This window comes from Lactuca sativa, chromosome 8, assembly GCF_002870075.4.
Source record: "Lactuca sativa cultivar Salinas chromosome 8, Lsat_Salinas_v11, whole genome shotgun sequence".
In the NCBI taxonomy this organism is placed as follows: Eukaryota; Viridiplantae; Streptophyta; class Magnoliopsida; order Asterales; family Asteraceae; genus Lactuca; species Lactuca sativa.
This window is the reverse complement of record NC_056630.2, coordinates 138,064,147-138,083,327: the sequence shown is the minus strand read 5'-3', so window position 1 is coordinate 138,083,327 and position 19,181 is coordinate 138,064,147. Positions and strand designations below refer to the sequence as shown.

Genomic DNA, 19,181 nt, shown 5'->3' with positions numbered 1-19,181 from the left:
CATACCTAAAACCCGACCTATATTATTATTGGGTTAACCTATTACCCGAATGTTCATACCTGTTACCCGTTCTACCCGACCCATTCTACCCGAATTCGGAACGGGTCGGGTGGGTAGAACGAGTTTCGGGTTTTTTCGACAGGCCTACTCCCTTGGTGTGTCAACAAACCACACTTGTGTGGTAAAAAGTGATGTGGCGCTTATGTGGCGGTGAAAGGAGTGCGGTTTCGGTGGCTCCACTCCCTCCAACCTAAGATACACTTGTTTTCGTAATTAATTTTTTTTTCTAAGTTTATGTTAAATAACGGAAACCACTACAATCAATTTAAAAGAAAAACTTCTAAAATAATTCTTACAAAGAGACTTAGGGATTATTTTGGTTTGTTACAAAAAAATATTAGAGATTATTTCAATAAACAAATAATTCCAATACAAAATTAATCAAACTTAAATGTAGTTCAACATGGTAAAACTACACAAATCTGTACAATAAAATACAAAAACAAATATAATTTTTGTTTTTACCAAGATGAACTAATCCATCAATCTGTTTGGGGATTACTTTAGCGTGGTGGTGGTTGGCGTTGGCCGGCATCGGAGAGTTTTCTGATGAGGTTCAAGATGGTTGGAATAAGCTTTGTGGACAACGAGAGAAACCCGTGAAACTGTAATAGGAAAGTAGGATGCTTGTTATAAATAATAAGCAAATCAATGAAACTACATTGATATTTTTGCATTTAACCATAAGAGAAAATAACTAACCACGCCGTGTTGGAATTCGGAAGCTATGTCCAGTTGAACCCATAAGGCTTTTATAAGCAGAAAGGTGATGAAAATTAAGATCAGGTACAATGGATTCCTGAAAAAAAAAATTACAAGTTGGTAATGAGTCTGTCATAATAGCTGAACAGATAATATGATATGATGAAATGAAAAGAACCTTAAAAGAGTTATGAATTCATTGAATCCCAACACAAATAAGGCAAGAATAGCCCATGGAGGCGGCATCCAGTTGTTATTTTGCTTGTTAGCTTTCTGAAAGAAAAAAAAAAAAAACCATTCATTCAATGATAAATCATATTATTTTCTCAAACATACCTCCCCTAAAATAACAAAATCATACCTGGGCAGAAATAGCTTGACTGACTGCATACTCTGTCTCCTTTTGAAATTGGGTCCACAAAGATTTACACTGGACAGGAGTTATCAATGTCTTGTCTGCTGGAATCTGGGTGTAAATTAATTAACCAAAGGCAAAAACATATATGTAATATAAGGATCTTTCAATTTTAAAGAATGAATTACAATTACATAAGTTAAGTTATATACCTACCTTTTCCCATTTGCATGTTGCCAAAGGGTCTTGCACATTGGAGTTTTTATCAGACGCTTGGGCGGGGTCCGCTAAAGCCACAAGTAGTATACCCTGAATTTTATCACCATAATCCTCCAAACGAATTGCCGCTAACACAGATAGTAACTTCAAAGACTGAAACATTTATTATATAAGAAAATTATATTTATGATTTTTTTTATCTAATGTTCAAATAACTCAATTCTTACAGAAGTGCGAGCAGTTTTATTGATGGCACGAATATCTTCTTTTCCGGTCCAAACACGTGGCATTAGATCATTATCATGGTTGAATATGGTTGTAAACCTGTGAGTGTACAGTTTTATTAGTATTACGTTATCACAAACTACCCTTTCTAAAACAGGGGGTGGGTTGGAATAATTAATGAAATACATAACATACCTCTCTTTCATGCGGTTTAGAACTTTAGCAGCTTCTTCTTTGGTCTTCCCTTCAACTACTTCTACTGCATAATTCTCCAGTCTTGAAAGTAGATTTTTCTTGGCGGATTCTTCCATTTCTAAACCAGAAAGTGCATCAGAAAACTCAAACATAGCTGTCTCGCTCTCGTTTCTAAGAAGCTTCCTGATTGCATGCCACGTGTCATCAGCAGCCCCTTCTAGAAGAGCTTCCACAGGTCCATATAATGTTGTCTTTACTTTTGACTGCATAATAATTTGTTTATTGAGAACTTTAGTCCCGGGACCAAAAATTGTAATTTTTTCATCACTTCTAGTCTAAAAGCATTTCAAACTCCTATATTGTCTAACAAATAAAATGGGGCATACTATTACCTCATACAATGCAGTAAGATCAGAAATCTTAGCAGTCTTTACATCAGCAATATGTGAATCGATATCATGAGAAAGTTTAACCCTTGCTTTAGAGGAGTCCCAATCAGCTTGCTTAATGATCACACCTTCAGATTCAATGTATTAAGCCCATAGAATCATAAACCGAATAACTATTTTCATTCGTTATTTCCAATCATGCATAAAAACATTCATCTAATAATAATATAATGAACTTGTTGGGGATCAAATGAATATATATATATATATATATATATATATATATATATATATATATATATATATATATATATATATATACCTATATATATATATATATATATATATATATATATATATATATATATATATATATATATATATATATATATACCTTTGCTTTGTTCATCAAATGATTTCATTGATGAGATTGTGCAATCATGGGCAGCAACTTTAAACCCTTGTCCTTTATTCAAAGCATCTTCAAATGCTTTTATGAATTTTTCCAGTGTCTCGGACCTTACGTGATGCATTGTTGATTGGTAGGCCGGTTCAACAAGCTTAACAAAAACATAACATAAGAAGAAAAATAAGGAGAATTGATGTGATGAAGAAGTAGCATCTATTATCAGTAATACAGAAGATAAATTAAAATTATGTCACAAAGATATTCACCTGCAACAATTTCTCTTCCAATTGTTTTCGCTTACAATTCCTAACACCTTCGTCGAAAAACCCAGCCTCATTGTCATAACTGAAAACAAATTGCAGATAAAATAAATACTTATATATATATATATATATATATATATATATATATATATATATATATATATATATATATATATATATATATATATATATATATATATATATATATATATAGAATTAAACACGTGCATTAATTAAGGAAGTGGATATGTGCATTGCATACCCTGCAAGGTAAATGTCAAGTAGTGAACTAATCTTATTCCCGAAGTGGGGCTCAAATTGAGTCTTTACGGTGTTCTCTAGCTCACACCACTCCTGGAATAAAGAATTAATTAAGTTTCCATATCAAAAATAAAACAAAACTTACAATTATTTTAATAAGAAAAAAAAGTGAACCTTGTTTTCAGCAAACGCGGAGTGCTTCTCAGTAGCAATTTCTTCACAACGTACAGTGGCCACCATAACCTACCCAAATATTTCAAAAAGAAAAACTACTACAACACCCTGAAAAAGTATATTGATAATATTTACTAGAAGCATTTAATTTTGCATAATGTTGTACCTTGTGAGCAGGAAGGTCAAGATCCCTATTTTCCTTGATAATTTTCCAAATTTGTTCAGCACTAAAAGAAAAACCTGAAGCAGGAACAACTCCTTGTCTGTCACCTGCAAGCCCTCCCGGTGCAATAGATTGATAGAATCTTTTTCTAAGGTTTCCCACCTTCCATTTTTTTTAAAAAAATTAAAAATTAGAAAATGCATATTATATAAAACAAAATGTGATTAAACTAACAAGTTCTACCTGCTCTTTGAATAGTTCTTCCTTCTCTTCAAAACTAGAAAGAGCAACAACTTCTATCTGGTCATTTATTTAATTGGTAAGATAAAAATGTAATAATCAATAGATGTGAAGTGAAACAAAACAGTAAGTGATGTCTTTGGTATCTTACATTAAAAAATGTTTTTAGTGGTGTTTCCTTGTGGACTTCTGGCTTAGGTACAGAATCCCATATCTAGACCCAATACAACATTTGAAAATCAAACTTAAGACTTCGATAATTATATAATCATTTTCTTTTAGTTAACAAAATTTTACCTTTTGGATATCTTCCCTCAATACAGGCTCTAAATTTTCCAGAGGTGTCTTTAAAGAAACAAAATGAAAAGTTTTTACAAGAAATACCAGAAAACTACGAGAAAGATGAGTTTGAGCATGGCACACTTACTCTTGTTTTGTCACGTATGACAAAAATCAATGTTGTTTTCCGTGGACTAAATAATCGTGTCATCACCTAAAAATGGAAAATCATAACTTAACAAAGTTGGGCAATATATATAAAATAAGCAATGTACTTTCATTTACTTGTATATTAGAGCATTTTACTTCCATTTCTTCCTATTACAACATTGTACTTTGATAAACCTACCCAACTATAGTAATATCATCCAAACACAAAGTAATTTTCACTGTTGTAATTAGGTAGATTTTTCAAATTAGAATGTCCTAATAAGAAATCGAAAGTATAATGTTATAATTAGGTAGATTTTCAAAGTACAATGTTTAATAGGAAAAATTGGAAGTACATTGTTGAAATAGAGAAAAATAGAAGTAAGTTGCCATAATAAACAAATAAATAAAGTATGTTGCTATTTCTTGTATTTTACCCATATAAGAATAGTTATAGGAAGAAATACACATGATATACCTGGAATACAGTTTTTAGCAGAGGTTTGTTTGCAGCATGCTCACGACCAATATCATGACACCACCTAACAACAGAAAATTTCGTTGTGAAACATGATAGAGTTTACATAACTGTCTAGACAATGTGTATATATATATATATATATATATATATATATATATATATATATATATATATATATATATAAGCTATCAGTACACTTACATGTTAATAAGCACTATGTCTGAAACAGCAAGTGCAAAAAGTGCACTTTGTTTTTCAAATGCAGTGTCATCCTGAAAAAGAAAACAAAAGCTTATTGAATAACAGTGAGCCATAGTAAAAGTTTAACCAATGAAAGAGCAATATTAATTAGTATGCAACCTCTCCTCTTTCTCTTCCATCAGTACCCTCAAGATCCATGACAACAGTGCAAGGTTCGATACCGGTGCATCTTGCCATCCAAATACCTTTGGTGGTTTGAGACCTGATATGAATGAACCACAGTCAGAATACTTGAGATAAAACCAAAGTAATAAGTGAAGGGAATAGATGCATGCCTTCCCTTGAAAGCATCCATTTCCAGGAAGTTGGTATGGAACAGATGATTTAGAAGTGTGCTTTTCCCTGTTCAAAACAATAGCAATGTTTAAAATATTCAATATATACTGACTTACTTCAGCTCACACAATATCAATATGTATACTTCAACATACCACTACTTTGTGGGCCCATGATGGAAACAATTGCATACGAAAGTCCACATTCAGAAAGTTTTACTTCCTTCATAAATTTCTCGAGTCCAGCTGCATTAAAAGTACCATCTCCATCTATCAGGTGGGTAGAACAACAGGAGGCAGCTGATTCTGAAAAAAAGAACATATGCACGAGTATATATAACATCATTAGCCAAGTATCTTTTTCATCATAGTTCAAAAGTAGAAACTTGCAATGCAACACAATCATGACAACAAGAATTCAATCCCAAATTAGATGTGATAATAGGAACTTGGAATGTTTGTCGATCAACCAATTCTAGAAAGCGCCCTTCAATTAACAATGGAATTTAGGGACCAAATTCAACTAGCGTTTATTCCTACTCATGAATTGCTTGAAAATTTACCAAATATGCGGCCTCAAATGTGATAATGTCAAGTTATGATGATAAAAAAAAAAATCTATGTAAATCAGAAATGCGTAGGGTTTTCATCGTCAAACAACACATGCATCTAAAAGGGAACATCAATTTGCACTTAATGCAAACGATGACAATTAATGTGGCCATGGACATTGAAACGCTCAAGAACGTATCAAATTGGAATTCAATTGCCGGAATTTAATCAATTTTGTTACCATCCAATACAAGCAGATAGATAGAGAGAAAGATCACATATGATGATATCAACTTAAAAGGACACAAATATTAAATGGCATTACCCATTGTAGAGTTTCGCGTATTGAATCAAACGATGATCGACGAATATGTCATTAGTTCCGTTGAAAATGAGATTCGATGACGATGAAGATTGAAGGAAGTCGATCCTCAATACGGCAATCGGACCGTCGTCATTGTGTTCGTAGGGAAGGGGGTGCCATGAAAGTTCCGATCATGGAGTTTGAATGTTCAGAAATTAAAGGGGAATGTTTATAAATATTTAAAGGTTGGTAGACTTTGATTTTCCATGCAATATTCTAAAAAAAAGTATTTTTTTTTTTTTTTTGAATGTGATAATAGACAAAAAGTTAATCGAAGTTTGTAAAAAAGCATAAATAAATAATTCAACTTAAATTTATGTTATTTAAATCAAATGTTGGTATAACGCAATAACTATACAATTTTGTTTGACTTACTTTAAAATTAGTACATAATACCTAAAAAAAGTCGTGATTTATCAAAAAAACCGTTATATGAAAATATTGGTAAAGAAAAAACAAATTATTTTCATTGACCGTATTTTGTCCGGTATCATTTTTTTTTTTGGAAATGAGAGGGCAATATCATCCCGACAAATTATTATAAATTATGTTTAAACATGAGGAAACCATGGTCGAAAAAAAAAACTATTGATAATTCTCGTAATAACTAATCAATATCAAAATTAATACATCCTATTCATCAATCTTCAAATATTAGTTTTTTAACAAGAATTTACGTTGCATATCATAGTTGAATCATATCTATGTGCATTTTTCTAAATTGAGATTGAAAATTATATCCCTTAGAAAACTAATAAAATAGATGGATTTATCACAAAAGTCTACTTTAGTTAATTAAATCACAAAACGAATATTTAAATCAATATGTTAATCACTAATAGCACAACATACATGTATTTTTGGGTGTTAAGACTTAAGACTAGAGGCCGAGTGACCATTTTGACACATTTCTTAACAAAACATAGATTGGTAACAAAAGAAAAAGAAAGTACAAATAGGTATTATCTTATGACAAGTATTTGGTCAAACAAAAGTCCTTTGTGTATTTGGCCGAACGAAAGATCTGAAATTTTATAAAATGGGCCAATTTATGACAAGTATTTTCTATTCTACCATTCTAATTTCATTGATACATTCACTTGGGAAAACTATATTCAATTTCACAAACACCTAACATGCATCATAAAACACAAGGTGGTAAAATCCAACACAAATCATAATAAACAATATTTATAAAATGATTTAAATACATCTATTATATTGCTATAACTTTTGATAAACACGTTGAGATTACATTTTCTTATGGCATCCCTCTTATACATCATGTTAATTGGACTAGTAAACAAATCATAAAAAGAATTTGTTGGCAGGTTGAATAGCTAGTCATTTACCCGACTCATAATCATTTCTCAATTGATCACTCTTCCAATATTCACTTTAACTTTTCACCTCATCCAGATCCAAATTCAAATTACAAAAATGTGAAAATGTGCTATTGAATTCACATGATCCAAAGTGTGAACGGTAATAAAATTGGAGGAAATTAGCAAGATATGGTGATGATGTGCTACCGAATTCACATGATCCAAATCAAATTGCAAATTACGAAAATGAGTTTTACTTTTATGTTATGCATTTCATCCAAGACCTTATAAGCATCATAAATTTATTCAATCACTTGATTGTTCATACTTGGTTGATAGACCATAAAGAAGCAAATGATAAAAGAAAAAAGTTAATAACTTGTTATACTCATGAGTCTGCTTGTTTCCTTTCTTCTCATGGACAACACCGTTTTATCAAATCGAGCATTTAGATCACAAATTATAGTTAATTCTAGCTAGACCTCATTTATCAATTCTACGTTTTCAAACATCTTCAAAATAATTAAAAATCTATGACATAAAATCAAATCGAAATTCCATTTCAAAAACCAGATATATTAAAATCAAAAGAGTTATAAGAAAATAGTCCAGCCTTATGAAATTAGTTAACAAAACTTGTTATCACTAACTAAAAAAAACTTGTTATCACAAACCAAACAGATTTTATTGACAAATTTGATGTCACTTTGAAAGTTTTCAGATTTGATCTTGGTTCCTCCATTTGCAAGTGAGGTGTGTCTCATTAAAATCCAAAGGGTTTGCAATGACACTCCTAAAAGTTCAAAATCAAATACGGTTATTTCCATTCGTGGATTTATTATCATAAAGACGCAACGATTAAATTACAATCATAAATCAAAATAGAATTAAAATAAAGGATTTCAGCAGTGTCTCTTATAAAACCCCATTGAAGCATCGACATTAAGAAATTAATCGCCCTTAATACTTGGAATCTTCGTAATCAACTAACAAATTTTCGTTATATCTGCAAAATAAAAACAAAAACAAAATTTTCAGTTGGGAAGAACAAATATATGTAAAAGGGTTTACCTTACACGAAAAAGATTAAGCAGCGACTTAAGGGACGTCGGTTTGCATTTTGATTGAGATGGCTGATTGCTAGTTCGCTTTATGATCAGAGGTATAAAGGATTATGTGATATTCATTAAATATTAACCAAAATAACTTATAGATTTGATCCTTATTTACCTGGATTTCAATATTATCTTTAATGATACGGTTTAACGGGAAGCTCGATGTTATTTCCTAATTTATTGTAATTATCTATCAAATTTTGAAATAACTTAAAGGATAAAATAGTAATTTAACTTTGAAAGAAAATGAAATAAAAAGATGTCATGTGGCATTATTGTACTTTTTTATTAAGATAGAAGATGGGTATGAGGCACGATCGGCCGCAATGGTACCATCAACCGTGGGAGTCACCTACAACGTCCCCAAATCCAAAAAAAGGTTTTATCATGTTGATGGTCTTTGTTTTTTGCCCAACTATTTGAAAAGCTTCATTATCAATAACTTTGGTAGTGGATAGTGGACACCATCAACTTTGGAGTAGGAATAAGACACATATGTTTGGCACAATAAGAACTTGTTGGTTATTTTCATAACCAAAACATAAAACGCGGAAACAAAAACTTTGGATCTTAATCTTGAATCTAATTAAAAGAAAACATAAATAAGAAATATCAATGATTACATACTTGATTCTATTGAGATTTTTGGATCTAAATAGTGGAATGAGTTTTCCAATAGATCTCAATAACTCTCTCTAAATCCCTCATCAATTCCTAAATGAATTTTATGGGTGTATTGTGTATCTTGGATATGCTTCTCATCATATATTTATATAGATGGATATATAACTAAATATGGGAGATATTAGTGATTTAGGAGCTCTTAAGTCAACTCGGGAACTCAACCCATGAAATGTAAGTAAATATCTTATAAAATCGGTCCATTAACAATTTTATATTCTTACAATAATAAATACTTAAATGATAATAACATATGTACATTGATGAAATGGTCCCAAAGTTATCAAACAATCTCTCACTCGCCCATGAATATCTAAATGTACATATAACTATATTAGCAATTTAATGTATGTTATTATAGTATTGGTACCCTTAAATAATCTCGTCCACTAATCATAATAGTATAGGATCAAAGCGGTTTTCGTTACAATTTACGTAACTAAACCCATTAATGGTCATATGTACATATATAACTAATGACATAGATTAAACATGATGTGTGGTTTTAAAATCCAAATAAATTTCCAACGAGTTCCTCTTTAGCTTGAAGTGAGATCAAACTTCAAATAAGTGCAACTAATACTGAAACTAACTGAATCCTTAGTCTATACAGAAAAACATAATTGTTCTTAAACAAACCATGAAACAACAACAAAATTCCCACTAAAAACAAATTATCACACCAATGTATGTACTGTGCTCATGAAAGAGCTTGGGAGACAATCAATTCGTGAGCGAATCCGCTACATGAAGTTTGTGTTTTATAAATATTTATCCATTTGCACTATTTTGTTAATAACCATAAACTGCATGTCAATATACTTTGATTTAGTACAACTTATGTTGTTGTTGGAATATAATATTGCTAACTTATTGTCACAATTTTTGTGGTCTTTCAATACCAATAATATGTAGTGTCGTGACATAATTTTGCAACCATATTCCTTGATTTGATGCCTCATAACATGTTATACATTATGCAACCATTATGGAAGAAGCTATCGAATTCTATTTCATGAAATGGCCCATCATGCTTGCATGTAAATGTATCCTGATATGGATTGGTAATCATTTTGGCACCTAATAATACCAGATTCCTAATACAAATGATCACCAAAATATATGATTTCCTATATTTAATCATATAGCCTTTTATTCTCTATATATCTCAAAACCCATTTGGATGCTTTTTAATGATCCATAACTAGGTTGCTTGAATATCAGCCCAGCATCCCTACTAGGGATGAGAATTTGGCCCGAAAACCCGAACCGAACCGAAAACGAATCGAACCGAACCGAATTAGACCCGAATAAGCAATTCGATTCGGTTTTCGGGTATCTATATAAGGCTTATTCGGTTTTCGGGTTATTCGGTCCGGATTACCCGAATAAGGGCTTATTTGGTCCAAAAGGACCGAACCGAATAAGAAAAGTCACATTTTTTTTCCACTTGCACGATTGCTTATTCGGTCTTGTGTTCTATTGATCGTTACCCAAATACCCAAGTAATGTTTAATGTTTAACTTATATACTTATAGATAGATTTTTGGGTGTTTTAGATATTAGCGTTTAATATATTGCTTAATAACTATTTCTTAAGAATGTGGTGGTTGGATTTTACATTTTATATATCAAGAATAGTTAATCCGTGTTATTTGTGTTTATCATAAGCTAAAAAAGTCATACAAAATACACTATTTATAATCACACTGTAAATGTTATTTGGGTTATTTGGGTTATTCGGGTTATTCGGGTTATTCGGCTCCTTAATCATCTTGTACATGTTATTTGGGTTATTCGGGCCGAAACCGAATCGAATAATACCCGAACCGAACCGAACCGAACCCGTATTGCTTATTTGGTTCGGTTTTCGGTTCATATAAGTACCCTTATTCGGTTTTCGGTTTATTCGGGTTCGGGTCGGTTCGGTTCGGTTCCGACCCGAATAACATCCCTAATCCCTACAATACAGGACGTGTACATACTTGAGCATACATCAGCTTCCCAGATAAAGAAAACATATTGAATATTCTATAACTCTATAACTTCAAGGTCAATTTTAGGGCACTGAATTTATCTCTTTTTGCAACAAGGGTGTCACCTGGTTTGTAGTTTGCATGCCAAATTTTTCAAGGATCTTATAGCTCTTATGTGAATTGAATAAGATTTATCTCGTTGAATCTGGATTCCTAATACAAAAGAGGCTTCCCTAAGATCTTTCATTTCAAAATACTTTGAAAGAAATATATCATCAACATATAAGACTAGACATATATATTTACTCTTATAGTCCCATTAAATTTATGATACACATAATCATATTTACCTCAAATACTGAACGAGATAATGAATTGATGAAACTTGTGGTATCGTTGATGGGATCTTCTAAGTTGAGGTTGTTGAGTTTGTTTATTATGTATAGAAGATTGAATAACATTGTGTGTCCCTTATTTATAAGCCGCATACTATCGAAAACAATAATATGAAACAAGATTGATTCTTCCTTATGGACAATGTTTTTAACCTTTCTTCTCCCCCAAACTCGACATCCTCACATTGCTTTTATCCGAAATCCAAGATAATATCCATGCAACTGAGAACTAACATAATGCTCTCATATTATTCCTTAAAGTTAGTCTCATTGAGCATCATGAATGTGATCAATGTTGGAAGATATAATACAAGAATTCAAATTTATTGTCTTGAGAACATAAGTAAATCTAGTTATTTTTAATGCTCATTAATCCATGGAATATAATCAATAAATTCAATTTATGACATTTTTACAAGATATCGACACAACATTAATAACAAGTCTTTGGATAGTAATATTAACTTGCAAATGATATATTTGTTTTTGTGATAAAACATTGACAATAAATAATGTTAATTAACAAGCCCCTATTTGGATATGAAACCAAAATAGTTGTCACATGTTTATTACCACATATATGTTTATCGAGCCAAGTATTAACCAACCTTTTGGTCAACACATAAACTATAAAATTTAATAATAAGCACTGAAAATAAATCATGTTGATGGATTGACTTATTAATGACATATAACATAAAAATTATAGCATATTTGTCATCGAACATGTGTTTATCCGACCAAATATTATCCTACATTTGGGTCGATTAGTATTCGCATTAATTAACACATCAACCATAAAATGTAATAATAAACATTGACAATAAAGCATGTCAATTAACAAGTTCCTCTTTAGATTGACTTGTTAATGACATGTAACCTAAAAAATTATCGCATGCTTACTATCATATATGTGTTTATCCAACAAAATATCAACCAATATTTGGGTCAATTAATATTCAAAGTAATAAACACATAAACCAAAACAATAAAATTCTCTATAATTTAATTTCCACAAAAGAGATTACTTTGGTGATTTATTATGCCAATTAATTTACACTGAAATTAAATAATATGCCATAAGTGAAGTTAAATAATATGTCATTAATAATATATTAACAGACCCCTATTGGGGGTTCAGGACGGGACAACCCACCATCGCCCCCAAAATTAAAAAGGGGGGTTAAAATTGCCCCCATCCCCAATTTTTTAAACAAATATCCCTCATACGGGATCAGGGTCCCACAGGACTTGTTGACATGCCTAGTAAATATCTTATAAAATCGGTCAATTAACAATATTATATTCTTACCATAATAATTTTGTATTTAAATGATAATAATATATGTATATTGATGAAATAGTCCCAAAATTATCTAATATAAATATCTTGTTTAAAAATATTGCAAATGTTACATCTTGTTTGTTCCACCAAGATTCATTCTTAGTGTTAGAAGTGTGGTGGTGGTTTTAATTTTGATTTTGGTTAAGGTAAATTTACATTTACTTTTTTTTTTAACAAAAAATCTAACCTACTCCTACTATATTACTCTTATATCTACATTTGTCACCAACGAGACTTGAACCCTCAACCTCAATACATTTACTAGTTTCATGTTTTGAGTTGCCTATTGTTTGCGTACTTGGCTATGATTCAGTAAATTGCTTCATCTTCATTTTTTATTTCAAACTTCAATTTTTATCAATAAATCAAAATGTAATGATGAGGAATAACATTTTCCAGGCCTCAAGATAAAAGTTGGAGTCCATGGACAATAGACAACGATCCTTGAAGGTGTTCCCTTTGATGTCCTACTTATTAGGTACATATGTTGTTCAAGATAGTTCTCGTGTTGCCTTAATAAAATTGAGTATTGACTTTTTTGTAAATGAATCAAGTTTTTCTGGTTTAAAAAATGAATTTTTTTTATTAAAATGTGTATATCATTGTAGCTTAATGAATATAGTAATGATATACAAATACTTATTTAACTACAAAAGGTGAATTAATATTTATAATTTGGTTCGAGCTTCTCTTGCAACATTAATGATTTATTCAACACTTCCTTTTTTAAAAAGAATAAATTTAAGTTGGTTGTTGTTTTTCTCCTGCTTAGCAAACAAACATATGAGCAAAAAAACATAACTGATGCATGGCATGGATTAAGCGACGTAAAAAAAAGTACAAGAAATAATTCATAAGATATGTTAACGACGTGGGGAAATGTTTAACCACTTACTTGAACATGATCAACATAATAATCCATGGATCGCTTAAGCCATCCATGGAGAGAGGTGTGAATACCAGAGAAGGTTGTGTGAGAAGGGTTGGGGTGAGGCAGCCGGTACAAACATTGACTTTTATCCCCTTTGATGATTGTTTGTTCCTGCAATTTCTTAACAGTACAATGGTTACGCCAAAATTCCATGTATACATCGTTATCATCTGTTAATTTGTACACACTAAGTAGATTTTTAGTGAGTTCAGGAGCAATGAGCACATTTGGCAATTTTAGATTAGGTAAAAAAATGTGCCAACATGAGAAACAGACAAATGGTTACCATTTCCCACTTGAAGTTTACATATCCTTGGTAGTTTTCTGTGATATTGAGTTTGGAGATGTTAGGAGTGACATGATTTGTGGTTCCAGTATCGAAAATGTCATGTTGGGTCCATAATTTGTGATTTGAGGGAAAGTCAGTCTGACTTTCCCTTTGACTTCAATCAATAACTTTATGTCTTATTTTGTTACATAATTAACAGACTGGATGACGGCGTCGTGAGTCTGAGTTGTGGGATGGATGAGAGGTGTAACATCCCGGAATAGCAAAGAGTATAGTTGAAGGGCTAAAAGAGTAAAATTGGAAGGGAACTCGGCGAGTAGAGTCGCGACTTGGTCGCGTGTTAAGTGGCCGACTCGGCGAGTCAGTAAGGTGGACTCGGTGAGTAGGCGCTGAGTGGAGAAAACCCTAATTCTCGGGGTTGAGCCCTATATAAAGAACATAACATTCATTCCCCCAGCCTCTTTACTCATCCTCAAGTCCAGAAACCCTTAGCCTTCGTGTGTGAGTGATCATATTGCATTAGGAAGCTTGGAGAAGCAATTGTTGAGGGAATCTTGAAGGGTAGGAGGCTTGGAGCAAGGGGCTTTGCTTGGATTCGAGTTCCATTGCAGTTGGGGCGTTCTTTTGAGGTAATATCTCGTCCTTGGGCTGTTATTCTTATGGATTCATCATTATGGGGTTTGTGGGGAGCTTATCTTTTGGTGTTTTGGAGTTTAGAGGTTAGATATGAGGTTGCTACCTCAGATCTGGAATGGAGAAGGGTTGGAATGCCTGAAAGTCCCTATGTTTGAGTGTGTAGTGAAGCTATCATGTCCCAAACCCTAGCCCTAAAGTGTTAAAGGCCTAGATCTCTTTGGATTCATGTAAAGTTTGCCACTTTACGTGATGGATGGGTTGTAGGAGGCTAGATCTATGTTTTGGATCAATTGCATGGCCCGGAGTGCTTCTGTATGGATTCTGTAATAGCCCGGAATTCCAGGTATTGTTATATTTATGATTTTGGGTGTTTTAAGAGGGGACTCGGCGAGTTGGAGCTCAGACTCGCCGAGTAGGATCGCTGATCTGGTCGCGGGTTCGCGACTAGACTCGGCGAGTCCGCGCTGTTTAGCGAAACCCTAACTTCCCAGGTTTGGGACATATATAAGGGGCCTTATGGCCGTCATTGTTCACCCTAGTCCCTTGAGTGAAACCCTAATTCGATTGCGAGCATCTGGAGCAAGGTAGAAGACCATTATTGATCTTGGAAGTGTTATTTTGCAAGGAGGAGGAGGCTTGGTTAAGGGAACAACAGGAGAAGCCATATTCTGAGGGTTGGGGACACAGAGCAACGTTATTCAGGTAATATTTTTGAGTTGTTCCCTTCTATGTTGATGTGTATATGGATTTAGGGTTTATTGAACCCTTTTGTGGCTAGATCGAGTGTTTCCTTAGTCCCCCAAACGATTGAAACCCTATATTGGGACCCTTGGAAGTCCAGAGTGTCCCATGCTTGAGTTTTTCGGGAATCAATGGAGGTTTTGGATTGGAATCCTTATGCCTTAGGTCAAAACGTCAATTATGAGTCATGGGGTGTATTATGAGCACCGAAATAAGGACTTTACGTGATGAACCAGTCTAGGAAGGCCAGACCTATGAATTGCCGGAGCAGATCTGACCTTAGAAAGCAGTTTGAGCGGTTGCATGGCATGGACTCGCCGAGTCTGATGAACAGACTCGGCGGGTAGCTTGAAGATTGCCTTAGAATGGTCCTGTCCGGGTTATGGGTTGGATCGGTGAGTTAGGGCGAGTTAGAGAGGGTTAACAGGTGGTCTGAGTCGAACTAGGACTCGCCGAGTTATTCTTCAAACTCGGCGAGTTGAGTCGGGGTGGCCCCGCGATTCTTCCAGGAGGAACTCGTCGAGTCAGGGGAGATACTCGACGTGTAGAAAGGGAATCTTAGAGAATTGGTGAGGACGTCTAGACTCGCCGAGTCGCCCTAGCGCTCGCCGAGTCTGGTCAAAGTTGACCGTTGACCGTTGACCAGAGTGGACCTGTGTTGACTTCTTAGGGATAGTCAACATTAGAGATATAAAGTGTTAACTAGGTACATATAATGTTATAGGAGGATTAGAGCTCGGAGAATCGGGCACGAGGGATTCCTAGGGTTGTGAGATATCGAGACACGCGAGGTGAGTCTTCTCACTATACTTTACCTTGAGTAGGTAACCAGAGTTATATGATAGAGTATTTATATGCTATGTATGTTATGTGTTGCACTGCATTCTTCTATGTGATTTATGCTATGCTTGTTTACAGAGTTAGAACCTGAGGGTTCACAGAGTATGGGTACACGGACCCACAGAGTTATAGCCTCGAGTGGCTAATATGTTTGATGTGGTATTTTGGGGAACTCACTAAGCTTTATGCTTACAGTGTTGGTGTTATTTGTTTCAGGTACTAGTGAGGATCGCGGGAAGGCGCCGGCCTGATCAGTGCACACACGCGGGATTTATATTATGTGATCTTGGGGTTTTTATATGTTATGAAATGAATTACAAACAATGATGTTTTATGAATGTTAAATGAATTTTGCCGTTATAAAATGCGAAAAATTGTTTTTAAATACTTGGTGTTACAATTTGGTATCAGAGCCTTGGTTTGAGGGATTCGAGTACACCTCCGGGCGTATTTGAACTCAAACTGAGGATTTGAGATGTAATTTTCAAAAGATTAAAAGATTTTTGAAAAGACGCAGAGCAAGAGATGTGTGTACGATCAGCCGCGCCCGAACAGTGATTTCCCAAAATACCCTTACATTATGTGATGTTAATATTGATATGATGTATCTGCATGCTAGAGTAGGCTAGGCATTGCTATTAGAACTAGATTGGCCTGATTTGTGATGCCTTAGCCTAGGGAGAGGTGAGCTGCTATGAGATGCTTGAGAGTGAGTAGGTACCAGCGAGGGACTTACGAGAGATCTTTTAGAGAGTGGTCTACGCATGATAGAGTACTTGAGACCTGGAATTCGAAGAGGAGGACTTGGAGTGTATTATGTTGCGGTGCGGACAGTAGTATTGGGCCCGTACTACTGGAAGCACCGGAGCGGGGTGCAGCCCAAGTAAGAATCTTTGGAATGCCAAGAATCAAGGAGGAAAGAGTTGACGAGTGTGAGTGTGTTCGTGGGGATTCTAAATTTATTGTATGTCGTATTTCAGCGGTAGATCATGGTGAGGACACGTTTCACGTCCGAGAGCAGTGGTACCAGTGAGGAGGATATCCGCCGGATCATCCAGGAGGAGGTAGCTGCAGCCATCAGGGCAGAAATTCCGGAGATGTTTGGGTCCATAAAGACCACGCTGATTGAGACGTTCGACGAGCGTTATGCCGCTCTTACTGAGGCTGCTGCTGCAGCGGCTACCGCAACGGTGACTGCTGCAAGGCCGTAGGGTGGGGATGCGTTACTATTTCGGGAATTCAGCAACACAAAACCACCAGAGTTCGATGGGACTTAGGATCCGGTGGCAGCGATGAGGTGGATATCTGATATTGAGGGATGCTTCTTCACTTGCTCGTCTCCTGAGCATTTGAATGTCCGATTCGCGCTGAACCAGCTTCGCTTGGGAGCGAAGGACTGGTGGAAGTTTGCAACGGCACATTATACACCTGCTGAGCTTTCTGCGGTGACCTGGGAGAGGTTCACCACCATGTTTCGAGATGAGTACGTTCCCCAGGTGGAGAGGGAGCGTTTAGCACAGGAGTTTCTGACCCTCAAGCAGGGTACTGAGTCTGTTACAGCAATCACGAGGATGTTCCACGAGAGGGCGATGTTCTGCCCTGAGCACGTGCCCACTGAGCAGGCACGTATGAGCCGCTACTTGAGCATCTTGAGGCGGGATATTCGGGAGTTCGCTGCGAACTCCTCGTACCGGACATTTGCCGAGCTTCAGGCAAATGCCCGGAAGAGGGAGATCGAGCTTGAGACTCAGGCCAGGGAGGAGGCGGAGTCTCAGGGGAGGGATCGACGACCGGCACAGTCGCAGTCGGCCGCCAAGCGGGCCAAGCCTGCTGATCCCAGACCAGGGAGCCAGAAGGGCCGCACTTGCGGAAAGTGCGGCAAGGGGCATGATGGAGTTTGTCGAGCGGGGTCTTGCTACAAATGTGGCAAGGAGGGGCACATGGCCAAGGACTGCCCCAAGGGGTTTGCAGTGTGCTTTCACTGCAACCAGACTGGACATCGGAAGGCTGAGTGTCCGCAGCTGCGCGGAGCACCTCAGGGATCTGCTCCTGCCGCCATCAGAGCTACAGAGAGTCGGCCTATGAAGACCGAGGCACCGAGAGCTCGAGGGAGAGCCTTCCAGCTGACTGCGGAGGAAGTCCGCGCTGTGCCCGATGTGGTGGCTGGTACGTTTCCTTTCATGTATTTATATTGATGTTGAAATACTATGCTTATATTAGGTTATGCGTAGGTACCTTCCTTGTGAATTCTGTGCCTGCTTTAGTGTTATTTGACTCGGGTGCGAGTCGGTCTTTTGTATCTTTGGCCTTTAGTCAGCATATCAGTGTTAGTCGTGAGGCATTGAGTCGGCCTCTGAGAGTTTCCATAGCTGATGATAGAGTGATTTGTGCCACGGGGGTCTTCCGGGGATGTGTGTTAGAGATTTTCGGGGTTGAGTTTCCGATTGACCTGATTCCTATCGCGATGGGTGATGTCTGTGTCATTGTGGGCATGGACTGGTTGATCCGATTCGGCGCAGTCATTGACTGCGAGCGTCAGCTGGTGACTATACGAGACCCTAGTGGGGGAGTTCTTTCGGTGTACGACGAGGGTACGCGTTCGGGATCAGCCTTTTGTTCGGCCGCTAGAGCGAGGCAGTGTCTACAGCAGGGCTGTAAGGGTTTTGTGGCGTATGTGATGGATACGCGAGCGACTTCCGAGAGACCGAGTTCAGTTGGGGAGGTACCGGTGGTGCGTGAGTTTCCAGATGTCTTTCCCGAGGAGCTGCCGAGAGTACCTCCTGTGAGGCAAGTGGAGTTTGGTATTGATTTGATTCCGGGGGCCGCGCCTATCGTTAAGGTGCCTTATCGTCTTGCACCTCCAGAGATGCAAGAGTTATCCTCGCAGCTT

The 19,181-nt window shown here is 35.8% G+C and overlaps 1 protein-coding gene across 1 annotated transcript; it reads right to left on the bottom strand.

Moving 5' to 3' along the window:
* Positions 1 to 223: 223 nt before the first annotated feature.
* On the bottom strand, positions 224 to 6,141 carry LOC111907625 (protein ROOT HAIR DEFECTIVE 3). The gene is made up of 23 exons (XM_023903417.3): positions 5,979 to 6,141; positions 5,258 to 5,407; positions 5,102 to 5,168; positions 4,926 to 5,028; positions 4,767 to 4,837; positions 4,563 to 4,626; positions 4,083 to 4,148; positions 3,953 to 4,000; positions 3,807 to 3,869; positions 3,659 to 3,715; positions 3,419 to 3,577; positions 3,253 to 3,321; positions 3,080 to 3,171; positions 2,821 to 2,899; positions 2,540 to 2,705; positions 2,149 to 2,273; positions 1,757 to 2,019; positions 1,564 to 1,660; positions 1,334 to 1,489; positions 1,124 to 1,228; positions 941 to 1,035; positions 763 to 859; positions 224 to 665 (listed from the first exon to the last, which is right to left on the bottom strand). The coding sequence occupies exons 1-23, from the start codon at positions 5,980 to 5,982 to the stop codon at positions 564 to 566; spliced, it is 2,298 nt and encodes a 765-aa protein (XP_023759185.1). The 5' UTR covers positions 5,983 to 6,141; the 3' UTR covers positions 224 to 563.
* Positions 6,142 to 19,181: the final 13,040 nt, after the last annotated feature.